At 50.8% G+C, this 26,658-nt stretch overlaps 1 protein-coding gene across 2 annotated transcripts in view; it reads left to right on the forward strand.

Annotated features, from left to right (window-relative positions):
• MLLT1 (MLLT1 super elongation complex subunit) overlaps window positions 1-26,658 on the forward strand; it is a 56,912-nt gene that overhangs the window by 22,324 nt on the left and 7,930 nt on the right. The window contains exons 4-6 of one of the 2 annotated variants that reach the window (XM_032465776.1): window positions 17,058-17,201; window positions 20,494-20,619; window positions 24,380-24,934. In XM_032465776.1, the coding sequence (XP_032321667.1) occupies window positions 17,058-17,201; window positions 20,494-20,619; window positions 24,380-24,934 (825 nt within the window). The remainder of the gene's footprint in view (window positions 1-17,057; window positions 17,202-20,493; window positions 20,620-24,379; window positions 24,935-26,658) is intronic. The other variant, XM_032465777.1, reaches the window with a different exon arrangement.

The raw sequence follows: 26,658 nt of genomic DNA on the forward strand, positions 1-26,658 counted from the left end.
TCTCTCCATCCTAATCAGTGCTTGTCGCTTTCCATCGCTCTTTGTTTTGCTATAGCCATCCTAGTGGGTGGTGTCCCACTGAGGTTTAGATTTGCATTTCCTTGATGATCAGTGATGCTGAACATCTCACGTGCTGTTGGCCATTTATATATCTTCTTTGGAGAAATGGCTGTATACCTCTTTTGCCCATTTTTTAATTGAGTTTTTGTCTTTTAGTTGTTGAGTTGTAAGAGTTTTTAATGTATTCTAGGTATTAAACTCTTACCAGATGTGTGACACGCAAATATTTTCCCCCTCCTGGGGGCTGTTTTATTATATTCCAGTAATATCCTCTGATGCATGAAAGTTTATTTTAATGTTTATAAAGTTCAGTTTATCTTTTTTTTTTTCTTCTGTTACACTTGTGGTGTCAAATCTCAGACTCAGTTGCCAAATCTGAGATCATGAAGATTTACTCCTATGTTTACTTGTACTAGTTTTATAGTTTTAGTTCTTGTATTTAGATAGGTGATCCATTTTGAGTTAATTTTTGTTACGTGGGCTGAGGCAGGGTCTAACTTCATTCTTCTGCGTGTGATTGTTCAGTTGTCCCAGCACCATTTATTGAGGAGACTGTTCTTTCCCTATTGAGTGGTTTTAGCACCTTTATTGAAAATCAGTTGGCCACAGATATTTGGTTTTATTTCTGGACTATCTCAGTTCTTTTTTTTTTTTTTTAACTTTTTTTTTTATTGAGTAATAGTCATTTTACAATGTTGTGTCAAATCTTAGTTTAGAGCACAATGTTTCAATTATACATGAACATACATATATTCATTGTCACATTTTTTTTTTGCGCTGTGAGCTACCACAAGCTCTTGTATATATTTCCCTGTGCTATACAGTATAATCTTGTTTATCTATTCTACATTTTGAAATCTCAGTCTGTCCCTTCCCACCCCCCGCCCCCTGGACTATCTCTGTTCTATTCCATTGGTCTTTATGTCTATTTTTATACTAGTACCATACTGTATTGATTACTGTCGTTTTGTAGGAAGTTTTGAAATCAGGAGATTTGAGTCCTCCAACTTTGTGGGGGGATTTATTTGTTTTTTAACATAGTTTTGGTTGTTGTAGTCCTCTTGGGATTACATATGAATTTGATGTTTGACTTTTCTATATTTGCCAAAGGCCACTGGAATTTTGGTAGGGACTGCGTTGAATCTGTAAGTACTTTGGAGATACTAACCATCTTAACAATATTGAAATCTTCCAACCCATGAACACGGATGCCTTTCCACTTAATTAGGTCTTCTTTAATTTCTTTCAGAAGTGTTTTGTATTTTTCAGCGTAGAAGTCTTTTACTTTCTTAGCTAAATTTATTCCCATGTATTTTATTCTGTTGCATGCTGCTGTGAGTGGAATTGTTTTCTTAATTTCCTTTCAGAATGTTCATTGCTGGTATATAGGAACATAACTGATTTGTGTGTGTGTTGATCTTGTACCTGCACCTTTACTGAATCTGTTTATTATCTTTAGTAATTTTTTATGGGTTTTTGGGGATTTTCTACATTAAAGATATCACCTGCAAATGGAGATAATTTACTTTTTTTCTTTCCAATTTGGATGCCCTTTTTTTTTTTTTTTTTTTTTTTTTCTTTTTCTTGCCTCATTGCTCTGGCTAGGACTTCAGTACAATGTTGAATAGTAATGATGAAGGTAGTCTTTCCTGTCTTGTTCCTGATCTTAGGGAAAATTTTTCAGTCTTTTACCACTGAGTATGATGTTAGCAGTGAGTTTTTCATAAATGCCCTTTATCAGGTTAAGGAAGTCCTCTTTTATCCCTAGTTTACTGAATTTTTTAATAAAAGGATATTACATTTCTTTAAACACTTTTTCTGCCTCTGTTGAGATAATCATGTGGGTTTTCCCCCTTTATTTTATTAATGTGGTGTATTACATTGGTTGAACCATCCTTGCATTCCTGGGACAAATCCCACTTGGTTATATGTGTAATCTTTTATATGTGCTATTGGATTTGGTTTGCTAGTATATTTTTGAGAATATTATATTCACAAGGAATTTGGTCTGTAATTTGTTTTCTTGTGGTATTTTTGTCTGGTTTTGGTATCAGGATAATACTGGTTTCATAGAATGTGTTAGGAAGTATTCTTTCCTCTCCTGTTTTTGGAAGAGTTTGAGTAGAATGTGTGTTAATTCTTTGAATATTTGGTAGAGTTTACCAGTGAAACCATCTGATTCTGGACTTTTCCCTAATGACTTACGGCTTTGAGCATGTTTTCATATGCTTATTTGCCTTTCTATCTTCTTTGATGAGGTTCCTGTTCAAAGTGGCCATTTTTTCAAATTTGAGATGTCTGTTTTCTTATTATTGAGTTTTTAAGAGTTCTCTATGTTTCTGGATATCAGTCTTTTATAACACCTTCACTTTGTAGATATTTTCTTCATCTATGGCTTGTCTTTTCAATCTCTTAATCTCTTAGTGTCCTGCACAGAGTCAGCTTAGTGTCCTGATTTTGATGAAGTTCAGTTTATTGATTTTGTCATTTGTAGTTTGTGCTGTATATGTGTGTCTAACATATTTATCATTTTAGCCATTTCAAAACGTACAATTTAGTGGCATTAAGAATATGCACAATGTTGTGCAACCATCACTACTATCTGTTTCCAGAACTTTTTGTTTATCCCAAGTAAAACTGTACCAATTAAATAATAATCTCTCCTGCCCTCAACCCCTGGTGCCCCTTATTCAGCTTTCTGTCTGTATGAACTTGTCTATTACAGATATCACATGTAAGTAGAACCATACAATATTTGTCCTTTGTATTAGGCTTACTTCACTGAGCATAATGTTTTCAAGGTTCATCCACGTTGTAGTGTATGTCAATGTTTCATTCCTTTTTTAAGTCTGAACAATATTCTGTTGTATGGATAGACCACATTTTGCTTATCCATTTATCCATCTACGGGCACTTGGGTTGCCTCCACGTTTTAGCTACTGAGGATAATGCTACTATGAATATGAGTGTGCACATATCTCCTTGAGACCCTGCTTTCAATTCTTTGGGATATATACCCAGAAGTAGAATTGCTGGATTATATAGTAAATCTATTTTAATTTTTTTCAGGACCCACAAAGCTGTTTTCCACAGCAGCTGGACCATTTTATATTCTCACCACCCAAGGGTTCTGGTTTCTCCATCTCCTTGTCAACACCTGTTGCTTTCTCCTTTTTTGGATAGTATCCATAATAAAGAGTTTGAGGTGGTGTCTCCTTATGATTTGGATTTGATTTCTCTAATGATTAGTGATGTTGAGTGTCTTCTAATGTGCCTGTTGGGTATTTGTATACCTTCTTTAGGAAAATATCTATTTGAGTCCTTTGCCTGTTTTTGAATTGGGTTTTGTTGTTGAGTTTTAGGAGTTCTCTATATATTTTGGGTATTAATTTCTTATCAGATACCTGATTTGTAAATATTTTCTCCCATTCTGTGTGTTGCCTTTTTACTATGTTGGTCATGTACTTTGATGCATAAAAGTTATGAATTTTCATGAAGTCCAATGTGTCTATTTTTCCTTTTCTTGCCTGCACATTTGGTGTCATATCCAAGAAATCATTATCAAACCAAGTGTTGTGAAGCTTTTGCCATATCTTTTCTTCTAAGAATTTTATAGGTTTGGCTCTTATATTTAGGTGTTTCATCCCTTTGGAGTTAATTTTTGGATATGATATTAGGTAAGGGTCAAGTTTCATTCTTTAGGATGTGGATATCCACTTTTCTCAGTACCATTTGTTGAGAAGATTGTCCTTTTCCTATTGAATGACCTTGATGCCCTTGTTGAAAATTATCTGACCATGTATATGAGGGTTTATTTCTGGACTTTCTTGTCTTTTCCATTGGTCTGTATATCTGTCTTTATGCCCAGTTTCACACTGTTTTAATTACCATAGCTTTGTAATAAGTTTTTAATTTTTTAAAAAAATTCAAGTATACTTGGTGTACAATATTATATGTTACAAGTGTACAACATAGTGATCATAATTTTTAAAGGTAATACTCTATTTAAAATATTGGCTATGTTCCTTGTGCTATACAATATATCCTTGTCACTTATTACACATAATAGTTTGTACCTCTTAATCCCCTACACCTATCTTGCCCCCCCTTCCCTTTTCCCACTGGTTACTGCTAGTTTGTTCTCAATATCTGTGATTCTGTTTCCTTTTTGTTTTGTTCACTGGTTTGTTTTATTTTTTAGATTCCACATATCTTAACTGTGTTTGTCTTTCTCTGACTTATTTCACTTAGCGTAGTACTCTCCAAGTCCATCCATGTTGTCCTAAATAACAAACTTTTGTTCTTTTTATGGTTGAGTAGTATTCCAGTGTGTGTGTGTGTGTGTGTGTGTGTGTACACCACATTTTCTTTATCCATTCCTTTGTTGATGATTACTTAGGTTGCTTCCATATCTTGGCAATTGTAAATAATGCTTTACGTTATTTACGCAAGCATTGGGGTGCATGTATCTTTTCAAATACGTGGTTTTTGTTTCTTTTTTTTTCAGTTATATATCCAGGATGGAATTGCTGGGTCATACAGTAGTTCTATTTTTAGTATTTTAGAGGAACCTTCTTACTGTTTTCCACAGTGGCTGCAGCAGTTTACATCCCCACCAACAGTGTACAAGGGTTCCGTTTTCTCTGTATGTTTGCCGGCATTTGTTATTTGTGTTTTTTTTTGTTTGTTTTTTTTTTTTTGACGATAGCTATTCTGAGCCCATTTAGAGGTGTGAAGTGCTATCTCATTGTGGTTTTAACTTGCATTTCTTTCATGATTAACATTGTTGAGCATCTTTTCATGTGACTGTTGGCCATCTGAATGTCCCTTTTGGAAAATGTCTGTTCAGGTCTTCTGTCCATTTTTTTACTGAGTTTTTTTTTTTTTTTTTTTTTTTCCTGATGTTGGGTTGTATGAGCTGTTTATATATTTTGGATATTAATCCCTTATTGGTCATGTCATCTGCAAATGTTTTCTCTTATTCAGTGGATTATCTTTTCATTTTGTCAATGGTTTCCTTTGCTGTGCAAAAGCTTTTAAGTAATTAGGTCTCACTTGTTTATTTTTGCTTTTATTTCCTTTGGTTTAGGAGACAGGTCCAAAAAAATATTGCTAACATTTATATCAAAGAGCTCTGCCTAAGCTTTCCTTTAGGAGTTTTATGGTTCACGGTCTTACATTTAGGTCTTTAATCCATTTTGAGTTTAGTTTTGTATATGATGTTAGAGAATGTTCTAATTTCATTCTTTCACTTGTAGCTGTTCAGATTTCCTAGCACCACTTATTGAAGAGGCTCTCTTTTCTGCATTGAATATTCTTGCCTCCTTTGTTGTAAATCAACTGACCACAAGTGCGTGGGTTTATTTCTGGGCTCTCTATTCTGTTCTGTAGTAAGTTTTGAAGTCAGGAAGTGTGAGTTTTCCAAGTTTATTCTTACTTTTCAGGATTGTTTTGGTTATTTGAGGTCTCTTGAGATTCCATATGAATTTTGGGGTAGATTTTTCTATTTGGAAAAAAAAAAGTCGTGGAATTTTGATAGAGATTGCATTAATCCCTGGATCACTTTGGGTAGTGTTGACATTTTAACAATATGAAGTCTTCTTAATTCATGAACATGTAATATTTTTTCATTCATGTTTTTAATTTCTTTCAACCATATTTTATACATTTTCATTGTGCAAATCTTTCCTTCCTTGGTTAACCTCGAATTATTTTATTCTTTTCGATGCTATTATAAGTGGAATTGTTTCCTTAGTTTCCTTTTCACATTGTTCATTGTTAGTGTGTAGACTTGCAGTTAATTTTTTTGTGTGTTGATTTTATATCTTATAACTTTGCTAATTCATTTATTCTAACAGGTGTGTGTGTGTGTGTGTGTGTGTGTGTGTGTGTGTGTGTAATGTAGGATTTTCTACATATAAGATTATATCATCTGCCATCAGAGATAATTTTACTTCTTCCTTTCCAATTTGGATGCCTCCCCCCCTCCACCTTTTTTTTCCCCTAATGCTCTGTGTATGACTTCCTGTATGTTGTATAAAAGTGGTGAAAACAGGCCACCTTGCCTTATTCCTGATTTTAGAGGGAAGACTTTGAGTCTTTCACAATTGAGTGTGATGTTTGCTGTGGGCTTTTCATATATGGCTTCTGTTTTGTTGAGTGTTTTTATCACAAATGGGTGTTGACTTTTTATTGGAGAAGGGTATTTAAAAACCAAGCTCTAGGAGCACTGCTCCTGGGGTGTCACTGCTCTTAGGCCCCCTTATATGACAGATCTGGGAAATATATGCGTGTATACTAGCCACCCCTGCCTGTGTTTACCCCGTGTCTGTCTGTCTGTATATGCATCAAAATAAACATCAGTTTGCGCAGTGCCTCCAACTCCAGTCCAGCACCACTGAGTTCGTTCTGGCACCCCCGCCTCTTTCTTATTTTAACTTCTTTCTCTGAAGGGAGAAACATGGCTTGCCTTACCTGCAGTATATTTGGTTACCTGTTTAATCTCAGTATATCTGGAAAGTAGTTTTAGAATCTCCAACCAGTATTCCTGTGAGAGGTGAATTTACGGTGTCTGCGTGCAGTTCCGGTACCCAGGTGCAGCGCTGCCCTGCAGGGTTACCTGTGGCAGCTCTTTTCCTCCATCTTTGTTGGTGGCTGGGCTGTACATTTGGAGTACAGTCAGTTTCATCAGTCCTTATCCGTGCTCCTTCTTGGGCTCCCTTCCCCCGCTCATCTGGTCATTATTATCATCATCATTTTAGTTTGTCTTCAGTGAAATTTGTTCTGGTCTTTGACAGGCAGAGTCACTCATCCATCATGACAGCACTGCAGAGGAGAGTCCCGTCCTCCCCAGGTCCCCTCATACTGTCCCTTTGAAGTCGGCACCTCTCCCTACCCTGTCTCTCGAAAAAACTCATCTGTTTTCCATACTTACAGTTTTGCCTTTTCCAGAATGTCATATAAATAGACCGATACAACATGTAGCCCTTTGTGTCTGGTTTCTTTCACTGTAGCAAAATGCACTTAAGATTCATCCACATTGTTGCATGAATGAATAGCTCATTCCTTTTTATTGTGTGGATAATCCTGCATTTGTTTATCCATTTTTTGGTTGAAGGATATCTAGGTTGTTTCTAGTTTTTGGTGATTCTGGGTAAAGTTGCTTTACACTTGCAGGCAGGTTGCTGTGTGCATGTGTGTTCCTTTCCCTTGCATAAACAGCCAGGAGTGGTATTGCTGGGTGTTACAGTTCAGGTGTGTTTAACAGCACAAGAAACTGCCCACCGCAGGCTGAGGTGGCTGCCGCTGAGCACCCTCACCAGCAGAGGCGGCTCCTTGCTGCTCTGCGTTCTTGCTGGCACTTGGTAAGGTCTTTTGCTTCTTTTTGCTTTTCTAATGGGTGAGTAGTGGTATCTCTTTCTTTTTAAATTAGGTTTATTGAGATACAATTTAAATACCATGTAATTCATCCATTTAAAGTGTATCATTTCATTGCTTTTTAGTATCAGTCACCACTAATTCTAGAACATTTCCATTACTCCAAAAAGAAACCCCGGCCCTTAGTAGTCCATTCCCCCTCCTCCAGCCCCTGGCAACCACAAACCCACTCTCAGATTTGCCTGTTCTGGACGTTTCCTATCAGTGGATTCATACACTCTGGCCTTTTGTGTCTGGCTGCTTTTATTTAGTGTAATGTTTCAGGGTTCGTCCACATTGTAGCAGGTGTCAGTGCTTCATTCCTTTTTATGTCTCAATATATTCCATTCAGACTGGACTGCATCTTGTGTATCCATTCATCAGTTGAAGGGCATTTGGGTTGTTTCCACCTATTAGCTACTTTGTGTACAAGTGTTTTTGTGCACATTGTGTTTCATTCCTCTTGGGCATTTGCCTAAAGATGGAGTTGCTGGGTCTTTCAGTAATCTTGTGTTTAACTTTTTGAGTAACTGCCAAACTGTTTTCCACAGTGGCTGCACTGTTTTACATTCCAGCCAGCCACATCTGGGGGTTCCAGTTCCTCCGCATCCTGGTCCACACTTTCTGTCTCTGATGATAGCTGTGCTGGTGGCTGTGAAGGGTGTCTCATTAGGTTTTGATTTGCATTTCCCTGATGACACTGAGCATCTTTCCTGTCTTAATTTGCAACTCATCTATTTTCTTTGGAAAAGTGACTATTCAGAATTTTTGCCTTTTTTTTTTTTTAAAGTTGTGTCAGTTGTTTTCTTTGTCTTTTTCTTTTTCTTTCTCTTTTTCTTTTTATTTATTTTTAAGAAAGAGAAAGGATAAAAAAGGGATAGAGGAAAGAAAGGAAGGGAGGAAGGCGAGATGGTGGAGGAGAGAAGTAGAGGAAAGGAAGGGAGAGAAGGGATCTTAATTTGTTTTCTTTTGATTTTGAATAGTTCTTCATATACTCTGGATACAAGTTCTTTATCCGGTGTATGATTTGAGAATATTTTTTCCAATAATTTTTCCATTCTCGTAACAGTGTCTTTTGCCCAGCAAAAGTTTTACATTTTGACAGTCGAGTTTACCATTGTTTTTGTCATTTCTGGATTGTGCTTTGGGTTTGGCAAAAGGAATCTAAAAACCCATGAGTTTGTTTTTTCAGCCCACCCACTGGCAGTGTGCTCTGAAACAGCTGTTTAAAGAGGCAGAAGGAAATGGCCTGTAGGAAGATGGTATCTAGTAGGGGATGCCATTCTCATTTATTCTTTGCAGTTGAGGGTTTTTAGAAAAATGTATTTATTTACAGTGAGAAGGGGGAATTGTTTTTCTCCCGTTTTTTTCCCCCTTCTTGGCTTCAGTTTCATTGATATATTCGTGCAGCAGGTATTTACTGAGTCTAGACACAGTGAGGATCCAAGTGGATCCGGTCCCTCATCTCATGGAGCCCCCAGACCGGCAGAGCAAGGTGCTGAACAAGCAGTGACAAGGCTGGCAGCACCAGAGCAAGCCATCAGTGCCCTGCAGTGGAGGCGCAGCCGCTGCCCGGGCTACAGGGCTGCCCTTGGAAGGGGGGTGGTGCCGGGAAAGGTTTTCCTTAGGAAGAGAGGCTTACTCTCGACTCAGGGTCAGTCCGTGTCAGCCGGACAGAGAGGACGGGAAGGCACCCTTCCTGGTGAGTGGCAGAGGCTTGCAGGTCAGGGACATCTGGGTTCAGAAAGGAGGCCACGGGTAGGAGGAGACGTTCAATGGGGCTGTGTGTGATCACACGTGCTCTATAAAATGACGTCTCAGACCTGTGTGTAGCAAGTGGGTGTGCTGTGAGATCCTCAGTGAAGTGTTGATCCCTCCGACCCCTCTGGGCTCATCTGCCTCTTTGGCCATGAGATCTTGTGGCCTTGGCTTCAGAATCCTGGCAAGGCGCCTGCCTCGTGCCTGTCCCAGATTGTTCTGTGGTAGCGCACCCCGTCACCAGGCAGACCTGGTCTCACCTTTCCTGGGGCTAGTTCAGTGGCTGCCATACAGGAAGGACTTGTCCGTGCCCTGGGAAAGCAGGGTTGGTGTCCAGGAGCCAGGGGGCCCTGAAGTGTCCGTGTGAGAGTGTGGCTTGGTGGCTTGGTTTCAGCTTGAGCAGGTGCCGGGGAGCTGACCTATCTCACTTTTTTCCTTTTCAAGTTGAAGCTGGTGGCCCCCTAGTCCTGAGTCTCAGGCTTGGAGTGATTGGTGAGATCAGGAGAGGATTAATCGTAGGATGGAGACGAGAGGTTGTGTGCGTGCAAAGAAACCTGCACCATCATTTCCCACGTCCACATCGGGGTGGCAGCCCCCTCCTTGCCCTGCGGACACTTGCTGGGGAGTGAATGCCGGCCCCTCAGCTGGGGCCATTTGGGGTGTGGGTGCAGAAACTCCCCCGAAGCTGCCCTTGACCTTGTGGCTTCCTGTGGTCCCTGCCCCTGCGCTGTGAGATGCACCGACAGTAACAGCACACTTCAGAGGAGGAGGAGCAGCCCATCGAGGGTGCGTGCTGACTTCAAGAGACAGCCTGATTGTCAGAAACAGAAAATGAGAAAAAGCTTATTTTGGTTGTTTTCTGCTAATAGTAGACATCCTCCCTGCCCTCCAGCCCCGCTCCCCACAGTGAGCTATTATTGGACAATGAGCCCTAACCATCACGAACTTTCCATGACTTTTCTCAAATGCCATTAGCTGAAGTCACAGAAAGGGCATCTTGTACATTTTACTGGGAAGTATGCGTAACTTTATTCAGAAAGGGTTTTTTTGCTTTTTGTTTTGTTTTAAAGTAAGGCCAGCTTCCAAGCCAGACGCTCTCAGAGGCATCTTCTTGGAAATGTCCGTGTGTTGGGGAGACAGTGACGTAGGCAGTGTGGCAGGACTGGCAACATGTTGTGGGGGTGCCGGGGCCTCCAGATCCTGAGTGGAGGTGGCCTTGGGCTGCCCAGCTGGCTTTCACCACTTGCCCTCAGTTTAAATTATGACTCGGCAGGGGAGAGCAGTGCTGAGTGGTTAAGCAGAGAACCCAGACCCTTGGGGTTCAGCACATCTCCTCCCCTTGCCCTTACCCTATGGGCTGGTGGAGGGACTGCCCGCCCTGCGCACTCCCTGGGCTCACGGGCTCCCTGGGGCTTTGCAGAGTTCGGGAGGCGGGCAGCCCTCTGTGGAGCTGCTGCTCTGTGCCAGGGACAATTGCTGGTTGAGGCGGCAAGGGGGCCGGCCTCACTGCTGGATTGCCGGGGAGCCGGAACAGAGAGGGCATTGTGTGAGGGGACCCCGGGGAAGGCCGGGGGCTGCGAGTTGTGACAAGCCGCATGGATGCTGGCCATCTGTGCCGCCCAGTAGTCTTCTTTCCCTGTAGCATCTTTCTCTTCCTCTGTGGGGGACCCCAGATGCATCTGCATTTCCTATAGGGCGGTGTGGAGCCTGGGAGAGAAGTCTCGAAAGAACTAATGTGGGAGAGAAGAGGCGCAGCCCGACCCTGCTTGTGTAACTGAGGCATATCGCCCCCCGGAGTGACTCAGGGTTCCCCTTCAGCCCCAGGTGCTCATAGGCTCATCCTAGGAAGCCTGGTTTTTTCTTTTTTTTTGTCTGTTTTGTCCCAAATTTCTTTGTCAAATTGCCAGTTTACATGTGTGTTCATGTTGTGGGTTCCTCTCTAACCCTTTTTGGTGTTAGACTGGGGACAGATCGTTAAGTTAGGGCTCCAGATAATAGAAGCTAACTTTAAGCATAAAAATATTTGTTTCCGTTCGAAGCTCTTTAAATTGTAGTGTTTGCTCTTCTACCTTGGTTTAATTTTTCATTGTTTATCGATGCATGGATATATTCAGGGTATCAAAAATTCAGATAATAGTGACACATGCAGAGTAAAAAAAAGCTGAAATTCTTCCCTTGCCATCCCTCTGTCCCTTAGTGTTTTGCTCTTTCTAGGGGTGAGGGTGGTGTGTCTTGTCTGTCTGCGGACCATTTCCCTGTGGGTTTTACATTCATATGTAAGTAGGGCTTTACTGTGGAGCAGCGGGCTCCCTCCTGCTCACGGTTTTGCTCTCCTCCCTCCACGGGCAGCATGACTTGGAGCTTTTCCGTGTCCAAGTGTAATGATGACCAGTGTTTCCGAGCGCTCGTCTGTGGTGGGTCTGTGACTCCATTTCACAGGTGAGGAAGCTGAGGCAAGACCTGGCAGCGTGACCTGCTCGGTGTCACCCAGCAAGTGCAGGAGCCGGCTGCACTCCAGAGTCAGTCCGCTGCCACCTGGTTTTGTCTGAGTACCCTCAGTGGGAGTGCACCACTGTGTTCAGAATTCAAAGGTCCAGAAGCAAAGTGTCCCTTGCACTTCTGGCCTCCAGGCACGGCCCCTTCCTGGCGAGCAGCTTGGAGGCTTGCCTCTGGCTGTTGGCAACAGCTTGGCAGTGTCCGGTCTTCCCACGAGGCCCGGCCGCCCGCCAGAGTCACTGCCTTTTCTCCCACCTTCCTTGTGCACGCAGCACCCTGGGGTTTCGTTTCCTCCTCTCACTGAGGCCCAGAGGGGCAGGGTGACAGGCCCGGGGTCACACAGCACGATGGCGGCAGAGCTGCTTCGGCGTCCATGGGGTCTCAGGCCCCACAGCCTGCAGTGTTCACCCCACGTTGCACTGCTTTCCTTAACACGTTAAAACATTTTTTCTTACTTCTGACTACACAGGTGATATATGTTGCAGGGAATTGAGGTCCTCGCTCCAGCCTACTTCCTTGAAGTAACCACTATAAGTAACCTTCCAGAAACCACATTTTTTTTCTGTGTGTATGTGTGTGAGAGAGGGAGGGAGAGGAAGAGAGAGAGACACAAATTTCAACTAAATGTCTGTGGACTGTCCCGCGTCAGTACATGTAATCCACCGAGTTCTTCGTGAAGACCACGCAGCGCGCCCGGGCCAGTGCATTGCCCAGTTTGGTTTTTGTGAGTGTGAGAAACCGCTCCAAGAGCCAGGGGTTCCAGAGAACACCACCTGCCCGGAGTGAGTCCTGGCTCACTGCTGGCCAGCCTCGTGGCACCGGGCATGTTACCTGCTTCTGTTTCAGTTTCTTCATCTGTGAAATGGGGGCAGTGGGCAGTAAGAGCGCCCATGGTTCCGGCCATGAAGCACTCATATTAGGTGCTTGGAAAAGTGCCTGGTGGCGGTGATGCCCCAGAGTTCTGGTAGAGTCCAGTCAGTGTCATGTCATTAGCGCTGCTGCCCTGAGGGCTTCCTGAGCGTAGAGACCCCTCCTCGGCCCCAGTCCTGCTGTGAACACATGGCAGGCAGCCATCAGGTTTCTGTTCTGATGTCAGGACAGACAGGTGTGTAGGTGCATTCAGCAGACATGGGTGTTAGCTCAGTGCTGCCCCATAGGAACAAAAGGCATCCCTTTGTCAGTGGAGTGGGTGGACAGAAAACAGACATCTGTCCTGCGGATGGTGGCCAGTGCTGTGATGGGGGATAATGGTAGACAAGGCTCTTGGAGGGAAGCCTTTGGCAGGTTTTAAAGGAGTGGGTTGGGGATGAGCCATGAGCCAGTTTAAACTCCATGGGTTGAAGCAGCTGTGTGGCTCGGGGGGGCGAAGGGTCTGGAGGAGATGAGGAGGGGCTGGCTGAGGAGTGGGGCGGGGGTGGGGTGGGGAACAGGCAGGGGGCGTGGCTGGACCTGACTTGGGGCTGCACCACCAGGCTGTGGCTGTGGGTAGGGGTCACCCAGAGAAGGTGGAGACAGGAGGAAGGTCTGGTTCTGAGCTCTGGCACCCGAGTTTGGCAGTGAATGGAGCTGAGGAATGTCCCTGTGAGCCCCCGTCCTTGCCCGGGGAGTGCTGTGGCTGCGATCCTGCGTCTCCACGTGCCCTCAGGCCTCGCCTTGATCTCTTCCTGGTGAAGACAGCAGTCCCCGTTTCCTGACGGCTCCAAGCTGAGCGCTGTGGTGGTGTTATCTCACCTTCCCCATGTCATTGCAGGCGAGGAGGACGAGGCTCAGGAGGGCAGGCCCTGTCCACTGAGAGGGGCCCAGGCCCAGCTGAACCCTGTGCTCTACGAGGGGGTCACTGGGTGTCCAGCTGCCTGCCAGCTGGCCCCCGCTGACACATGCCCTTAGCTGAGCACCTCCTCCTAGCCTGCAGCCTCGCCACCCTGTGTCCACTCAGAAGGTGATGGGGAAGGTCTGAAGCACCTGCAGGAGTAGGTGGGGTGATGGAACAAGCCCCTGGTAGCCATCACCCAGTTCCCGCCATTGACACATCCAGCCATGCTTAGCCCGTCTCAAACACACTGCTCCTCCGTGGGGGTCACGCTGGAGCAAATCCCAGACATTGTTTCACGTGTCAAGTGTTTCAGAATGTGTCTTTAAAAAAATAAGAATTGCTTTTTAATAGTATAACAGTTCTAGTGTCACGCCTACAAATTAATAGTTCCTTGATCTCAAGGCAGGTGTTTAAGGATCTTCTGTCTGAATCAGGGTCTAGATTAGACCCGTACACTGTGATTCAGGGGTTTGTCTCTTAAGTCTCTTCGAATCTATAGATTTTCCTTCTGCAGTCTCTTTTCTTTGCAATTTATCTGTTGAAGAAGCTGTGCCATGTGTCCCGTGGACAGATGTTGTTTGGTTTCTTCTGGCTTGATGCCTCTTTTGTCCCTGTGATGTCTGTATGGAGCCCAGTCCTCCACTGGTGTCTTCCTTCACCATTTGAACTTGCATCCGGAGGTGAGATCTTGCTGGGAAGGTGGCACATGGGTCTTTGATGTCTGTGCTCATGATGCTGGCAGAGTTAACAGACAGCGCCTCGATTACCGACCTGTCAGGAGTCACGTATCGGGATCACCTCATTCCTTCTTCACATACTGGCCGGAATCCATTTGTGCCGTTCACCCCTCTTATCTTCTGCGTGCTTACCTACTGGGAAGCAGGGCAAGTACTCCATCCCTCCACCCCCTCTGTTGGTTTCAAGCCCTGCTCCCAGTCTGAACTTGCTGCCAGCCAGAGGGTGTTCGTTTCCTGGGACTCAGATCTGGGCTTGCTCTTGCTGAGCCCCAGCCGCCCCTCCCAGTGGCAGCCAAGGCTCTTCTCTCTGGGTCCCCTGCCGCCACTGCTGTCCACCCTCGTCTTCCAGCTGCAGCCCCGTAGACTCTCGGGGTACCTGGAGAGGACACTGTGGCCTGTGCCACTTCTCCCCACCCCTCACCCTTCCTGGCTTGGCTTCAGCGACTCTTAGCCGCTGTTCTCCAAGCCTGTCACAGCCTCCAGGGGGCCTTACTGGCCCCCTCCCATCCCCGCTGTTGGGTCAGGCTCTTCTCAGTCCTCCCATTTCATTCTCTTGGCAAATATGGAGCGCCTCCCTAGACCAGCACCTGCCGGAGCGCAGGACAGGATACCCACAGCCCCTGCCTCCAAGGGGACACACGCCCACTGTGACGAGTGCCTCCACACATGTGGACGGGCATGGGGCGGGGCGCTGGCTGCACTTAGGGTGTGACTTACCACGGGAGTCGCCTTCTCTTCCTTCACCGGAAGTCGGAGGCAGCTGGCTTGTGGCCTTGGGGCAGCGGCTCGTGGAGCCAGAGCTGCCCTCCTAAGGTGTTGGGCTTCCCCAACGCTTGTCCCAGGGCTGATGCTGGCCAACAGGCGTTGCGTCTCAGTAAGGCAGGAAGACTGAGACTTTCTCCTCACACTTTTGTTTTTGATTTGGGAAGGAAAGCTCTCCCTGGGCCGACCTCACCTATCTCATCACCCCAGACTAGGACACAAGTCCACAATCGGACAAGGGGACCGACTTCCAAGTCCAGTGTAGGTGGACTGGGGTAGAAACCCCTCTTCCTAAGGCCGGGGGCCACTGGGGGAGGGGCCAGGCCAGTGTCGCCTCACCAGCTGGCAGTGGCTCCGGAAGGCCTGCTGACTTGTTTTCTCCGAGGAGGGCAGGGCCTGCAGCTCTTCCACGTGGCAGGCGCACCTTCTACCTTTGTGCCCCGAACGAGGGGCCAGAGTCATCCAAGTGCAGCTGCAGGACCTCGCTCTTGTCCCCTTTGTTCAGAAGCGGGCACGTGGCTGGCCAGGGCCCCAGCTTTGCTGTAGCAGGAGGAAGGCAGGAGCAGCCCCGTCTGCTGCCCGCACTTTCCTCAGGGTGTGGGAGGAAGGGGGAAGAGAAGGGAGCCTGGGAAATGCCAGCGTAAGGGCTCAGCAGCCCTGCCCACCTCCCCACCCTGGCTGACCTGTTTCCTCTGAACTGCTGGGAAACCTCCACTAGCTCTTGTCTCCTAACCTTTTCTCTCCTGTGGATGGCATTTTTAAAAATTGGGGTATAACTCACATATCAGAAAGTTCACCCCTTTAAAACACACGGCTTTGGTGGGTTTTAGTGTGTTCACATTCAAAGTGTTGTGCAGTCGTCTCAGTTTTCTAGTTCAGAACATTCTCATCATTCCAGAAACAAACCTCGTCCACATTAGCAGTCAGTTTCCATATTCCCCTCCCAGCCCCTGCCAGCCACGAAGCCGCTCTGTCTCTGTGGGTGTGCCTGCTCTGGACGCTTCATGTAAATGGAGTCACACACTCTGTGGCTTTTGTAGCTGGCTTCTCTCACTGAGCATCGTGCTTTGAAGGTCATCCGTGTTGTGACGTATGTCAGTGACGCTCCTTTTTATGACTGGTAACACTCCCTTGCGTGGATGGACCACAGTGGACCAGGATGTGTGTCCACTCACCTGTTGGAGGACACTTGGGTTGTTTCCACTGTCTGACTGTTGTGAATAATCCTGCTGTGGACATAGGTGTGCAAGGTTTTACGTGACTGTGTATTTTCATTTCTCTTGGGTCTGTGTCCGGGGAGACATACGGGTCACATAGTTACTCTGTAACATTTTGAGGAATTCTCATGCAGTCTTCCAGAGGGGCTGCCGTTTTACAGTCCTGCTGGCAGTGCACAAGGATTCTGGTTTCTCCCCATCCTTGCTAATGCTTGTTATTTTCCTTTTTTTAAATAGTTGACATCCTAGTGGGTGTGAGGCAGTATTTTGTGGTTTTGATTTGTATTTCTCTAGTGGCCAGTGGTGTTAAGCATCTTTTTGTGTACTTATTGGCCACTTGTATGTCTTTGGAGAAATTTCTCTGGAGGTTGAGGCTTCTGACCCTGGGGTCAGCTCTCAGCATTGTCACGGAAAGCAGCTGCGTGCCTTCTGTTGGCCGAGAACCATGAGGATTGCGGGATGGGGATTTGGGGAAATGTTTGCATGGGGCTGCACACATCGTTGGCAGGGCCACTTCACTAACGTCTGAGAACATGGTTCTCAGTGGCCTTCATTTCCCTTGTGGAGCCTGCTTTGCCAGGTTCTCTGCAAATAGTAAGTTCATTTCTTTGGGTGACCAGATGGATGAGGAGACAGGCACAGAGAAGCAGGTGAGGGTCCAAGGGGAGAGAAGCAGCGGCCAAGCAAAGCCGGGAGGGGCAGGGCCGGCCGTGGGGCGCGTGTCCGCCTGTCCCGTGGCTGCCCCTGCAGCCTCCTGCCCGCCCCTCTGAACCGACTTCCTTGTTTTCTTTGTTTAAGGAGGAGCCGAGGAAGGTTTGCTTCACCTATGACCTGTTCCTGAACCTGGAGGGCAACCCGCCCGTGAACCACCTGCGCTGTGAGAAGCTCACCTTCAACAACCCCACCATCGAGTTCCGGTACAAGCTCCTGATGGCCGGCGGGGTGAGTGCGCCGCGCGCGGGTGGGCAGGCAGCTCCGACATGGCCCTGGCGCTGTGCAGCTTTGGTGCTGGTGGCGCCTTGGACTCCCTGGGGCGCGTCTCCCCAGAATGTGGTCGGGCGCCCACGACCCTGAGGGCAGGGTGCATGGGCAGCAGCTGGCAGCTTTGGATGGGGCCCAGGTGTCCCGAGTCTGTGCTAGGGTGTGGTCGGCTGTGAATGACTGACTAGTCTCTGGTTATCCCCGGCTTCCTGTTGGCTGTGGTTAATTAGCATCTTCCTCCATGAAGGTGGGGTTGGGGCAGTAATGGGCACGAGGCCAGAGGCTGGTCTGTCAGCGTGGCGAGGTGCTGGAGCCGGTTTTTAACCGGACTGGTGAGGCCGTGCTCAGCCGGCCATCTGGGGAGGCAGCCGCGGCTCTCTGTGGGGCTCCCTGATGATGCGCACTGCTGCATTGCAGTTTTGTCATGTGACACAAGCCAGATTAAAGTGTCGGCTCTCAGAGCTTAGGTCTCCGTTGCGAGTTGTGTGGCTGGCAGTCCTGGTGTGGGGGCAGAGTGCTGGGAGCGCGTGGTGGGGCCCGTGGGGGGTGTGGTGGGGTGCTTTGTGTGGATGGGATGCTTGGTCATGGAGGAGCAGGGGCGCAGACTGGACTGTGCCGAGGGAGGTGCAGGCCGAGCAACAAGACACCCCAGAGTCTGAGCGTTTGCCGCAGTACCAGCTGGTGCCTGGGGCAGAGGAGTTGGGCCAGGGGCGTGAGAGTGAGTGCGCGCATGCAAGTGTGCGCGCATGTGTGTGTGTGTTGGGGCCAGGTCCACCTCCCCAGTGCATACAGGGAGTTTGAGTTGGATTTCTTTGGCTCTGGGGAGCAATCATTTCCTGTTCATTTAATTCAGTTGAGACTTTTATAAACTTTTAAAAAAAATATGAAAGCAATCATTTATTCATTGCAGAACATTTGATTAAGTTCGCTGCATTCAGAAGATTAGTGTGTGATTCTAATCTAGCATGTGATGGCTGATGGAGTCCAGGAGCAGAACAGGGAGGTGCTGGAATTTACGTAGATACTTGTGCAGGGGTTCCAGAAGAGCTGAGGAAGCGGGGCGGGGCCGCGGGGCTCAGCGCTTCCTCCCACCAGCTCTGCTTCTCTGCTTTAAGTTTGCTGCCAGACCTTTTCCAGAGTATTTCCAGAGGTGTTCCTGGATGTCCCCCAAAGGTTTCATAGTCACTTTTCTTCGGGAGACAGACACCCAGACAGTTTTCCATAGGCCTCTCATGCTCCAGGACCAAAGGACTGACCCCTCCATTCCCCACGTAAAGATGTTTTCCTTGCTCTGAGGAGATGAAGGCTCAGTGTGCATCATCTAAACACATAAAAACTGGAGGGGCGGGGAAGGAGGAGGAGGCGAGGGAGAGAAGTTGGGAGGGCAGGTGCAGCTTGCAGTTTGGGAAGGGCCGGTCCGGCTGCTGCGCAGTGGTCTCTGCTGGGTGCTTTCCTCCCAGTGTGGGGGCGCCCAGAGAGCTGGTTGACTGGTTGGGAACTTTCTCACCCTTTGGGGCTGTGGGCCTTCAGGGCTAGCCCCGGGCCGAGGGCAGAGCCGCACGCTGTGGTCTCAGGAGCTGCCCAGGTCGGCTATGGGACGGGGGCTCTCGGTCCCAGTGGGGCTGCCTTTGCCATCCGGTGGCAGATGGCCCCTGGATGTCAATGCTGGAGGAGCCAGAGGAGCAGGCCGTGCTGTAAGTCTAGAGAATTGCTTTCTGTGCAGCCCCTTCGCCAAGGTCACCAGAGTTCTGTTGCTCCTCACATGAGGCCCACACACGCTCAGCAGTGACCGGAGCCGCTTCCCCACTGTACCCGGCGATCAGAGGCCGGCCCTGGGCAGGTGGTTGCCAGGCCCCTCAGCATTGTGTGCTGTCAGCCATTGAACTGCACAGAAATAGAGGCTCCTTCAGTGGCTGAGGATCTGTATTTCTGTCAAGTGGGTCGGGTCCTCGCAAAGCCCGGTGGTGGTGGTGGAGGTGGAGGTGAGGCCACACACTCCAAAGGCTGTCATGGAGAGGAGGAGAGACAAAGGCGTGCACTGTCCTGAAAGTGTCAGTTTAGGGTGTTCATTCGAAGGGAGAGAGGAGAACTTGCTGTGAAAGGAGGAGAAGGTCTGCAGGTGGACGAACCAGGGCCTCCTGGGCTGGGCTCTCAGTCACCTCCTTGCTGGCTGTGGGGTGTGTGGTTCCCCGACAGCATGGTTCTCGGGCACCTGGCAGGTTGTGTGCCTGGTTAAGAGTGTTGTGGTCACACCGGCTCTGATGAGACGGCCTCGGCCTCCACTGCCTTGGAGCCGTGGGGCCCCGGGAGTGAGGGGCTCCACCGCCCTCCTTCCCGCCCGGCATCCCCGTGGCTGGGAATGACCTCAGCCTCCTCAGATGAAAGCTCTGGTTCATTGGGGAGTTCCGCGTTCTCAGGGTTATTAATGGTGCCTGTTCTACCAAGCTAAATGCGTTCTTCTTTTCTTCTTTTTTTCCGTGCGCTTTATTCTTCTGTTCTGTCTCGCCGGGCTGGAAGGCCCCTCCTGAGTGGCTGCCCGCTAGTACTGCTCACTAGCAGTGGTCGCAGCGCCAGCATTTCAAGAGCTTGCGCCCAGCCTTCTCCCCGTCAGTGGGCACCACGGGGGCCTGGCTTGGACCCTGCAGGTGGCCCAGGGATCACCTCCTGGCAGGACCCCCGGCCTTCCTTCTCCAGTCCCTCCCCCGTGCCCACCCCATGCAGTTCTCTCCAGCTGGCTGCTGCGCCGTGCTCCCTGTTTGTGCACCTCACCTGCCCGAGAGTGGACATGGGCTGGTCCCCCAGGATACAGGTGACCCAGTGAAGTCATGCGCGCAGCTCATACAAGTTGCTCACTCTGCCACTCAGCTGCCTGGTTGGGTGTCTGGCTGGCCCCTCGCCTTACCAGCCTGAGCTTCTGGTCTGTGAAGCGCGGTCAGCCCTGGCCCCGGCTCCTCCTTATGCTTCTTGGCCCGCTCTGCATCTTCTCGGCCGGCCCAGCCATCCTGGGACCTGGCTGCTCTTGGCTCTGCACCGCGACCTGCTTCGCTCCAGCACTCAGCACCCAGCCCCTCGTGGAGGGAACACCTTGGATTCTTTTGAGAACATGACGCTCGAGCTCTCCTCTGCTCTCTCCCCCTGAAGGAAGCGAGGCTGGCCTCTGACCAGGCTCCTGCAGGCGGACTTCCTCTTGATGATCGGATTTCCAGCCTGCCTCCTTGCTCGTTGATAACATCTGTCTCTTCTTTATCACTAGGTGATGGTAATGCCCGAAGGAGCAGAAACGGTGTCCAGGCCCAGCCCTGACTACCCCATGTTACCCACAATTCCACTCTCTGCCTTCTCTGACCCCAAGAAGACCAAACCATCCCACGGCTCCAAGGTTAGTGAGGCGGAAGGCCCAGTCCCATGGGAGCTCGGGGGCCCAGTGGAGGGTCCTGGGCTCAGGGCACCCCCTGCAGGCCCCCTCGTTATCCTCCTCTTGGAGCACAGCTCTGTGCTCCGCCCGGCAGTTCTCCGCCGCCGCTTAGTCAGGAGGCTCGCCCTGCTGAGCTGCACGGACCACCAGGTCATTGCAGGCACTTCATCCCCTTCCTCTTGAGGCAGAGAGCCTGCTCCATTCTCCCTCCACTGAGACAGAGGCCCCGAGGACCACTCAGATACAGTCCGAGGGGCTTGCATGGTTGGGGCCGTGGGCAGAGCATTTCTGCCACAGCCAAGATGCCCCATTTGTCACAGCCCGGTGCTCTCTTCTGCTCCAGGCTTGGCTTCCTTCTTTGGCAGCCGCTTTCGGAGGAGAGAGCTTACTTGGGGGAAGGGCCAGGAGGAATGACATGGGTGAACGAGCTGTTTCACCCCAAGAAGAAGCATCTCACTGTCTTGTCTCAGCCTTGGCAGGCCGACGGCACTCTGCGCCCCGAGACCTCCCTCTCAGCTGTCCCAGAGTGGCCTCCAGAGCCCTTGGGATGGTGTCGCAGGGGACATAGAGGCTTATGAGCCTGCATCCTGTTCCCTGCAGCCGTCTACACTGCTCTGAGTCCTGGAGGCCGAGCCCCATCTGGCTTCCAGGGCAGCTGCCCTGTCGTCTGCCACCCACCCTGCCAGTTTATCCACTTCTCATCTTTGTAGTTTTCTTGTTTCACCTGCTATTGGATGTTAAGGGCCTAGGGCACCCTCACTGGGACAGGTTGACCTCTTGGGCTGCCTGATAGCCTTATGCTCATCAGCCACCTTGGAGGAGCGCCACGTCACCCAGGCAGAATCTTTCTGGCACTTTTCACGAGGCCACTAGCTCTCTGAAATCCTCAGAACTTCTCTGACTTCAGCCCTCTGGACGTGTGAGGCCAGAGTCTTCAAGTACAGTGTGCAGCTCCAGGGTCTTCCCCATGCCGGCCTTCTGGGCATGTCTTTCCCTGAGTCTCGTGAAAGTTAAACGGGAGAAAAATTCTTACTAGCGATCTTGGCAGCTTCTCTATCGGCCACCCACGGTTTTTGGCATTCCGTGCAAAATAGGAAGAGTGGGAATTGCTGTCTCTTCTGCACACGTCACTTGCACGCCACTTAAGAGATGCCCTCCCTGGTGGCGAGGACACTCCAGTGGCTGCTCTGGCATCTCTTGCTGAAGGTCTTTGAGACCCCTGGGGGCCCCCAAGCTGGTGGACATGTCTGCCAGGCTTGGGAGGCCTGCAGGCAGGGTCCTCCGTCTCCATCCTCCCCGTCCAGCATCTTTCCGCAGCTCCCTGGGCGCTGTGACGTAGGGGCCCTGCGCAGGTTTCTCAGGTGGCACAGGCAGGTCCTGCTCTGCCGACAGCTCTCTAGCAAGCCTTCTCTGCCTGCTGTTACGTCCTGCCCTCTGAGTCATCAGCCCTTTCCTCCCGGTGAGGGCCTTCCTTTGGGCACTGGCTCCTTCCCTTTGATGGGTTCTCCGCTGCCTAGACCTGAGGAGTCTGACTGGCCGGGCCAAGTGCTCCAGGCAGGAGGGCGGGGAGGGAAAGGCTGGGTCCTGGCAGGGCCTCGCCCAACGTGATCCCCGGGGCCCAGGGGCTGCTGGAGTGCCTGGCTGCTCTGGCCTGAGTTGGACCCATCCCTGGTGGTTCTGTCCCCGCCCCACAGCCCCCTCGGAGGGTAGTGTGGCAGGCAGGAATTGGAACCTCCTAGGAGAAGAGGGACCCCTGGAGGCTCAGTGTGAAGGTGGCTGTCCTGCAGCCCCTGGACTCATGCACCTGTAGCCTCAGAGAGCCCTGCTTATTCTTGTCTTACATGAGCCAGTGGCCTGGTGGACCTTTTTCCAACACTGGTTCTTAGCCATTTTGGGTCATTGACAGCTTCGAGAATGTGACTGAACATCTACATTGTGCTTGAAACTTAGTATGTGACTTGAGAGAGCCCTGCTCCAAGGCTCCTGCTTTGGGCAGGCCCTGGGCAGCGGCGGCAGCTCGGTGACCGGGGCTGGGGGCCCAGTGGGAGCTGCGATGGGGGCTGTGGGCGGACGTGCCCCTCGGGGTGCTCCCGCTCCATCTCTTGGGACTGGGGTCAGCTTTTGAGGCCTAGGAGGCCCGTGGGCCCTGTGAGAAGAGGCCAGAATTGCCTGGGGTGGGGGGGTCTCTGCTTTTGGCCTACCTCCTTGGGAGAGCAGCTTTCTGGGGAATGGAGCCCCCAGAGGCTGGCCCCATTCCACACGCCCGCCCCCGGGCTGTGCCCCTCTGGGAAGGGTTGCTGGGGGCTCGCGGCATAAGCAGCCTTCCCACTGCCGTGGTGATGTGAGAGCCACGTGGGGCTGTCCTGGCACCCTGGCGCTGGTGGGGCTGTGGACTTGCAGGGTGACTGGGATTGAGCAGAGCAGAGGGAGGGTGCTGGCTGTGCTGTCATTCCCTGTGGCTCTTCACCGGGTGGGTCTGTTGCTGGACCCTCTGGGAGCTGCGAGCAGGAAGCAGAGGCCCACGTGCTGGGTGCTCTCCTGGCTCGCCCGCCCCACTGGCACTGGGGCTGAGCTGGTAGAATGATGCTGCTTCAGGGGAGCCCCTGGCCAGCACTCCCCTCATGGGCCACCTCTGCGTCTGGCTTCTGTTGGTTCCCTGGTGAGCTTTAATCTGGGGAGCCTCTGGGCCCAGCCGTGCGCCGTCCGGTACATTTGGGGGCAGAGTCCTTGGCAGCTGACAGCAGCAGGCAACTGTCAGTGGCCCTGGGTGTGCGGCGGGGTAGTGGTGCGTCGTTGATGGAGATGAGGCCCATGAGGTAGGGGCAGGGGGAGAGTGGCCACCACCCGCCTCGATTGCGCGCTCGCTGTGTGCCAGCCTTGCACCATCGCCTGGTGAGGTGGGTGCTCTTTCTCTGTTCAGAGGAAGCATAGGTGCACAGGGTTGGAGCCCCCAGACTGGCCTTCCTGGCAGCTGGAGCAGGGCTGCCTGCTGCCTCTGTCCCCAGTGGGAGCTCCACGACCTGGCTCACCATCAGCACCAGAGTCCGGGTTCCTCAACCCTCTGAATTTCCGAGACAGAGATCCTGGAATTGTGCACGTTTTAGAACAGCTGCCCAGGCAGCTTCAGTTTCAAGATGTCTAGGAGCCATTTGTCCTATGCAGTGCCTGGGACTCCAGCAGGCGCTCAATAAATGCTGACTGTGGATATCAAAGAACTGCAGTGTCCTGGTGTGTGTTGGGGCCTGGCCAGAGCCAGGCCATCCAGGCTGGGTGGGGGCCACCTGGCGAGGCACCAGGCTTTGGTGGGGATAGAAGAGGGGGCCTGCCTGCCAGCACTCCCAGTCCCCAGTGCCATGGCAGCCCCCCATTCCCCGGGCCCCGCGGGAAACTGCGAGGCGTTGGAGTGGGAGTGGGTAGACGTGGCTTGCCTGTCTCATATCTGACTCACCGTGTGCTCTTCTTGAATCCCTCAGGGAATGTCAGTTCAATTCAGAGGGGAATCTTAGCCTGCAGTCGCCTGGGACCTGCTGACACTTCCTAGTAGTTTAAAGGGACAGCTCCATTTAAAACTCTCACCTGCTGCCTTACTTTTTCGCTTTATGGAAGATTTTCTCTAGCTGAGTCTGAATCAGGTGGATTATACTTTGTAGGGGTCGGGGGAGGCGGAGCAGGGTCGCCGCGAGATGCCATTTGACCGTGTCCCCCTCCCACCCCGGCATTTCAGGACGCCAGCAGGGAGAGCAGCAAGGCCTGCAAGGCCCACAAGACGACCAAGGAGCACCGGGAGCGGCCGCGCAAGGACTCGGAGAGCAGAGGCCCCTCCAAGGAGCCGGAGCGCGAGCAGGCCAGGAGTGCCAAGGATGCCGCACGGAAGCTGGGCGAGGGCCGGCCGCCCAAGGAGGAGAAGGCCCCTCCGCCCAAGGCCGCATTCAAGGAGCCCAAGATGGCCCTGAAGGAGACCAAACTGGAGAGCATGTCCCCCAAGGGTGGCCCCCCGCCACCACCCCCGCCCAAGTCTTCCAGCAAGCGGCCAGCTGCCGCTGACTCACCCAAGCCCAGCGCCAAAAAGCAGAAGAAGAGCAGCTCCAAGGGATCCAGGAGTGCCCCCAGCACCTCACCCCGCACCTCGTCTTCCTCCTTCTCAGACAAAAAGCCGGCCAAGGACAAGGGCAGCGCCAAGGGGGAGAAGGTCAAGGCCGAGAGCGAGCCCAGGGAGATCAAAAAGCCCCCAGAGGTAGAGGAGTCCAACTCAGAGGACGAGGCCTCCTTCAAGACCGAGGTGAGGTGGCGCCTCCCCCACTTGCCCTCTCCCCCACCCGCCCTCATCCTCCCTCTTCAGGCCCTGGGCTCCCAACTGCTCTGCGTGGCTTTGGACAAGCCTCTGCTGCTTGCTCAGCCTCAGTTTCCCATTCTGTCAGGTGTGACGAAGCTGCCTCATGAGAACTCTGGGGACGGTGCTTGGGGTAGAGCATGATAGTTAGGGCCCTGGGTTCAGAGCTCTCTTCCTTGGGCAGTGCCCTGCATGGGCCAGGGTCTCACTGGCCGCATGGGGGTTGGAGTGGGCGATGGTGTCTCACTGTCAGCCCCTTCCCTGGCCACCGCAGGTTCCATCAGGGCACCCCCTCCCTACACGAGTAGGGTGCCCCTGTGCATTGTCATCCCACTCTCCATGTCAGGGAGCCAGAGGCCCTAGGCCCCTCCTGCAGCAACATTTCCACATGGCTCTGAAGTTTGCCATCAGGGTTGGCTTGAGCTACAGAGGAGTCAGTAGCCAGGTTGTTGACTGACTCAGGCACCAGCAGGATGCCTGGTAGCCAGACCTCACTGGGCCATGCATGGCCATGTTATCTCTTGAGTGCTGTGTTTGGCTTCTGGTGGTCGGAGAACAGGGACCTGGACAGATGGATGGATGGGTGGGTGGGTGGATGGATAGGTGGTTAGATAAATGGATGGATGGGTGGGTGGGTGGATGGATGGGTGAATGATTGATTCCCCTCACCTGTATCATAAACCCCTGCTCTCAGTGGCCTTTTATGGTTCCCAAACTCATTCACTCTCCAAGGCAAAAGCTCCCAGCATTGCTGCTCAGAGCTCGGAGACTTTGAAAGTGGTTCCCAGAGATGAAGCCAGAGGTGGTTTGGGTCAATAGCACTGATGTTCTGAGTGTGTGGCTTCCAGGGGACCCTTGTTGGAGGTGGCTGGGGGGTGAGAGTTTGGTCATGGGTAAACAGTGCATCCTCACTGGCTTAGAGACATACACGGGGCTGGCAACGCCACACACTCAGTGTTTCTCGCAGCCAGGAAATGCTGTCTGCTGTGAACCTGGAGACGGCAGGACCCCAGGACGTCTCTCTTATTTGGAAGACCCACAGTTAGTCCAGGGCCATCTCAGCCACCCACTTGGCTGCTGGAAGTTCGTTGAGTGCTGGATAGTGCCCTGTCTGGCATCCTTCTCTCTCTGCTCAGACCCGGAGCTCTGGGCAGGTGCCCTTCCCTCCTATCCACCTCAGGCGCTTCCAGTTGAGGCGTTTCTGCGCCCAGGTCTGATGCACCTGCATTGGGAAGAGGTGGAGGCCTCCCTGCGGCCCCCCCAGCTGAGCGGCGGCGCACCAGCCATTGGGCGCTGCTGCTCAGAGTGGGCTGGCTGCGGGTCCAGTGTCTGTGGCCTTGCGCGCTGCTGTTCTGGGATCACTCGAGGAAGACTAGGGTTTTCTCCTGAATGTGGGGGTGCATCCTGTGCACAGAGAGACTTCTGAACGGTGAGCCTCAGCCACTTGAGCCCTGCAGCTGGCAGACCCGGGCACCAGCAGGGTGCCTGGGTTCTCTAGGGCTGCTGGACGGTGCCTCGCATTTCCTAACCCTGGAACCTCGGCAAGGCACAGACGTCTGCGGTGAAGGAGGCAAGACAGCCTTCCAGACCTGGGCCTCCCCTGCCCTCTTGGCTGCCTGAGGCCATGCCACGCTGGAGGCCAAGTGGGGCACACCGCCGGAAACCTCTGCCCT

The sequence above is a fragment of the Camelus ferus genome, chromosome 22 (genome assembly GCF_009834535.1).
Source record: "Camelus ferus isolate YT-003-E chromosome 22, BCGSAC_Cfer_1.0, whole genome shotgun sequence".
In the NCBI taxonomy this organism is placed as follows: domain Eukaryota; kingdom Metazoa; phylum Chordata; class Mammalia; order Artiodactyla; family Camelidae; genus Camelus; species Camelus ferus.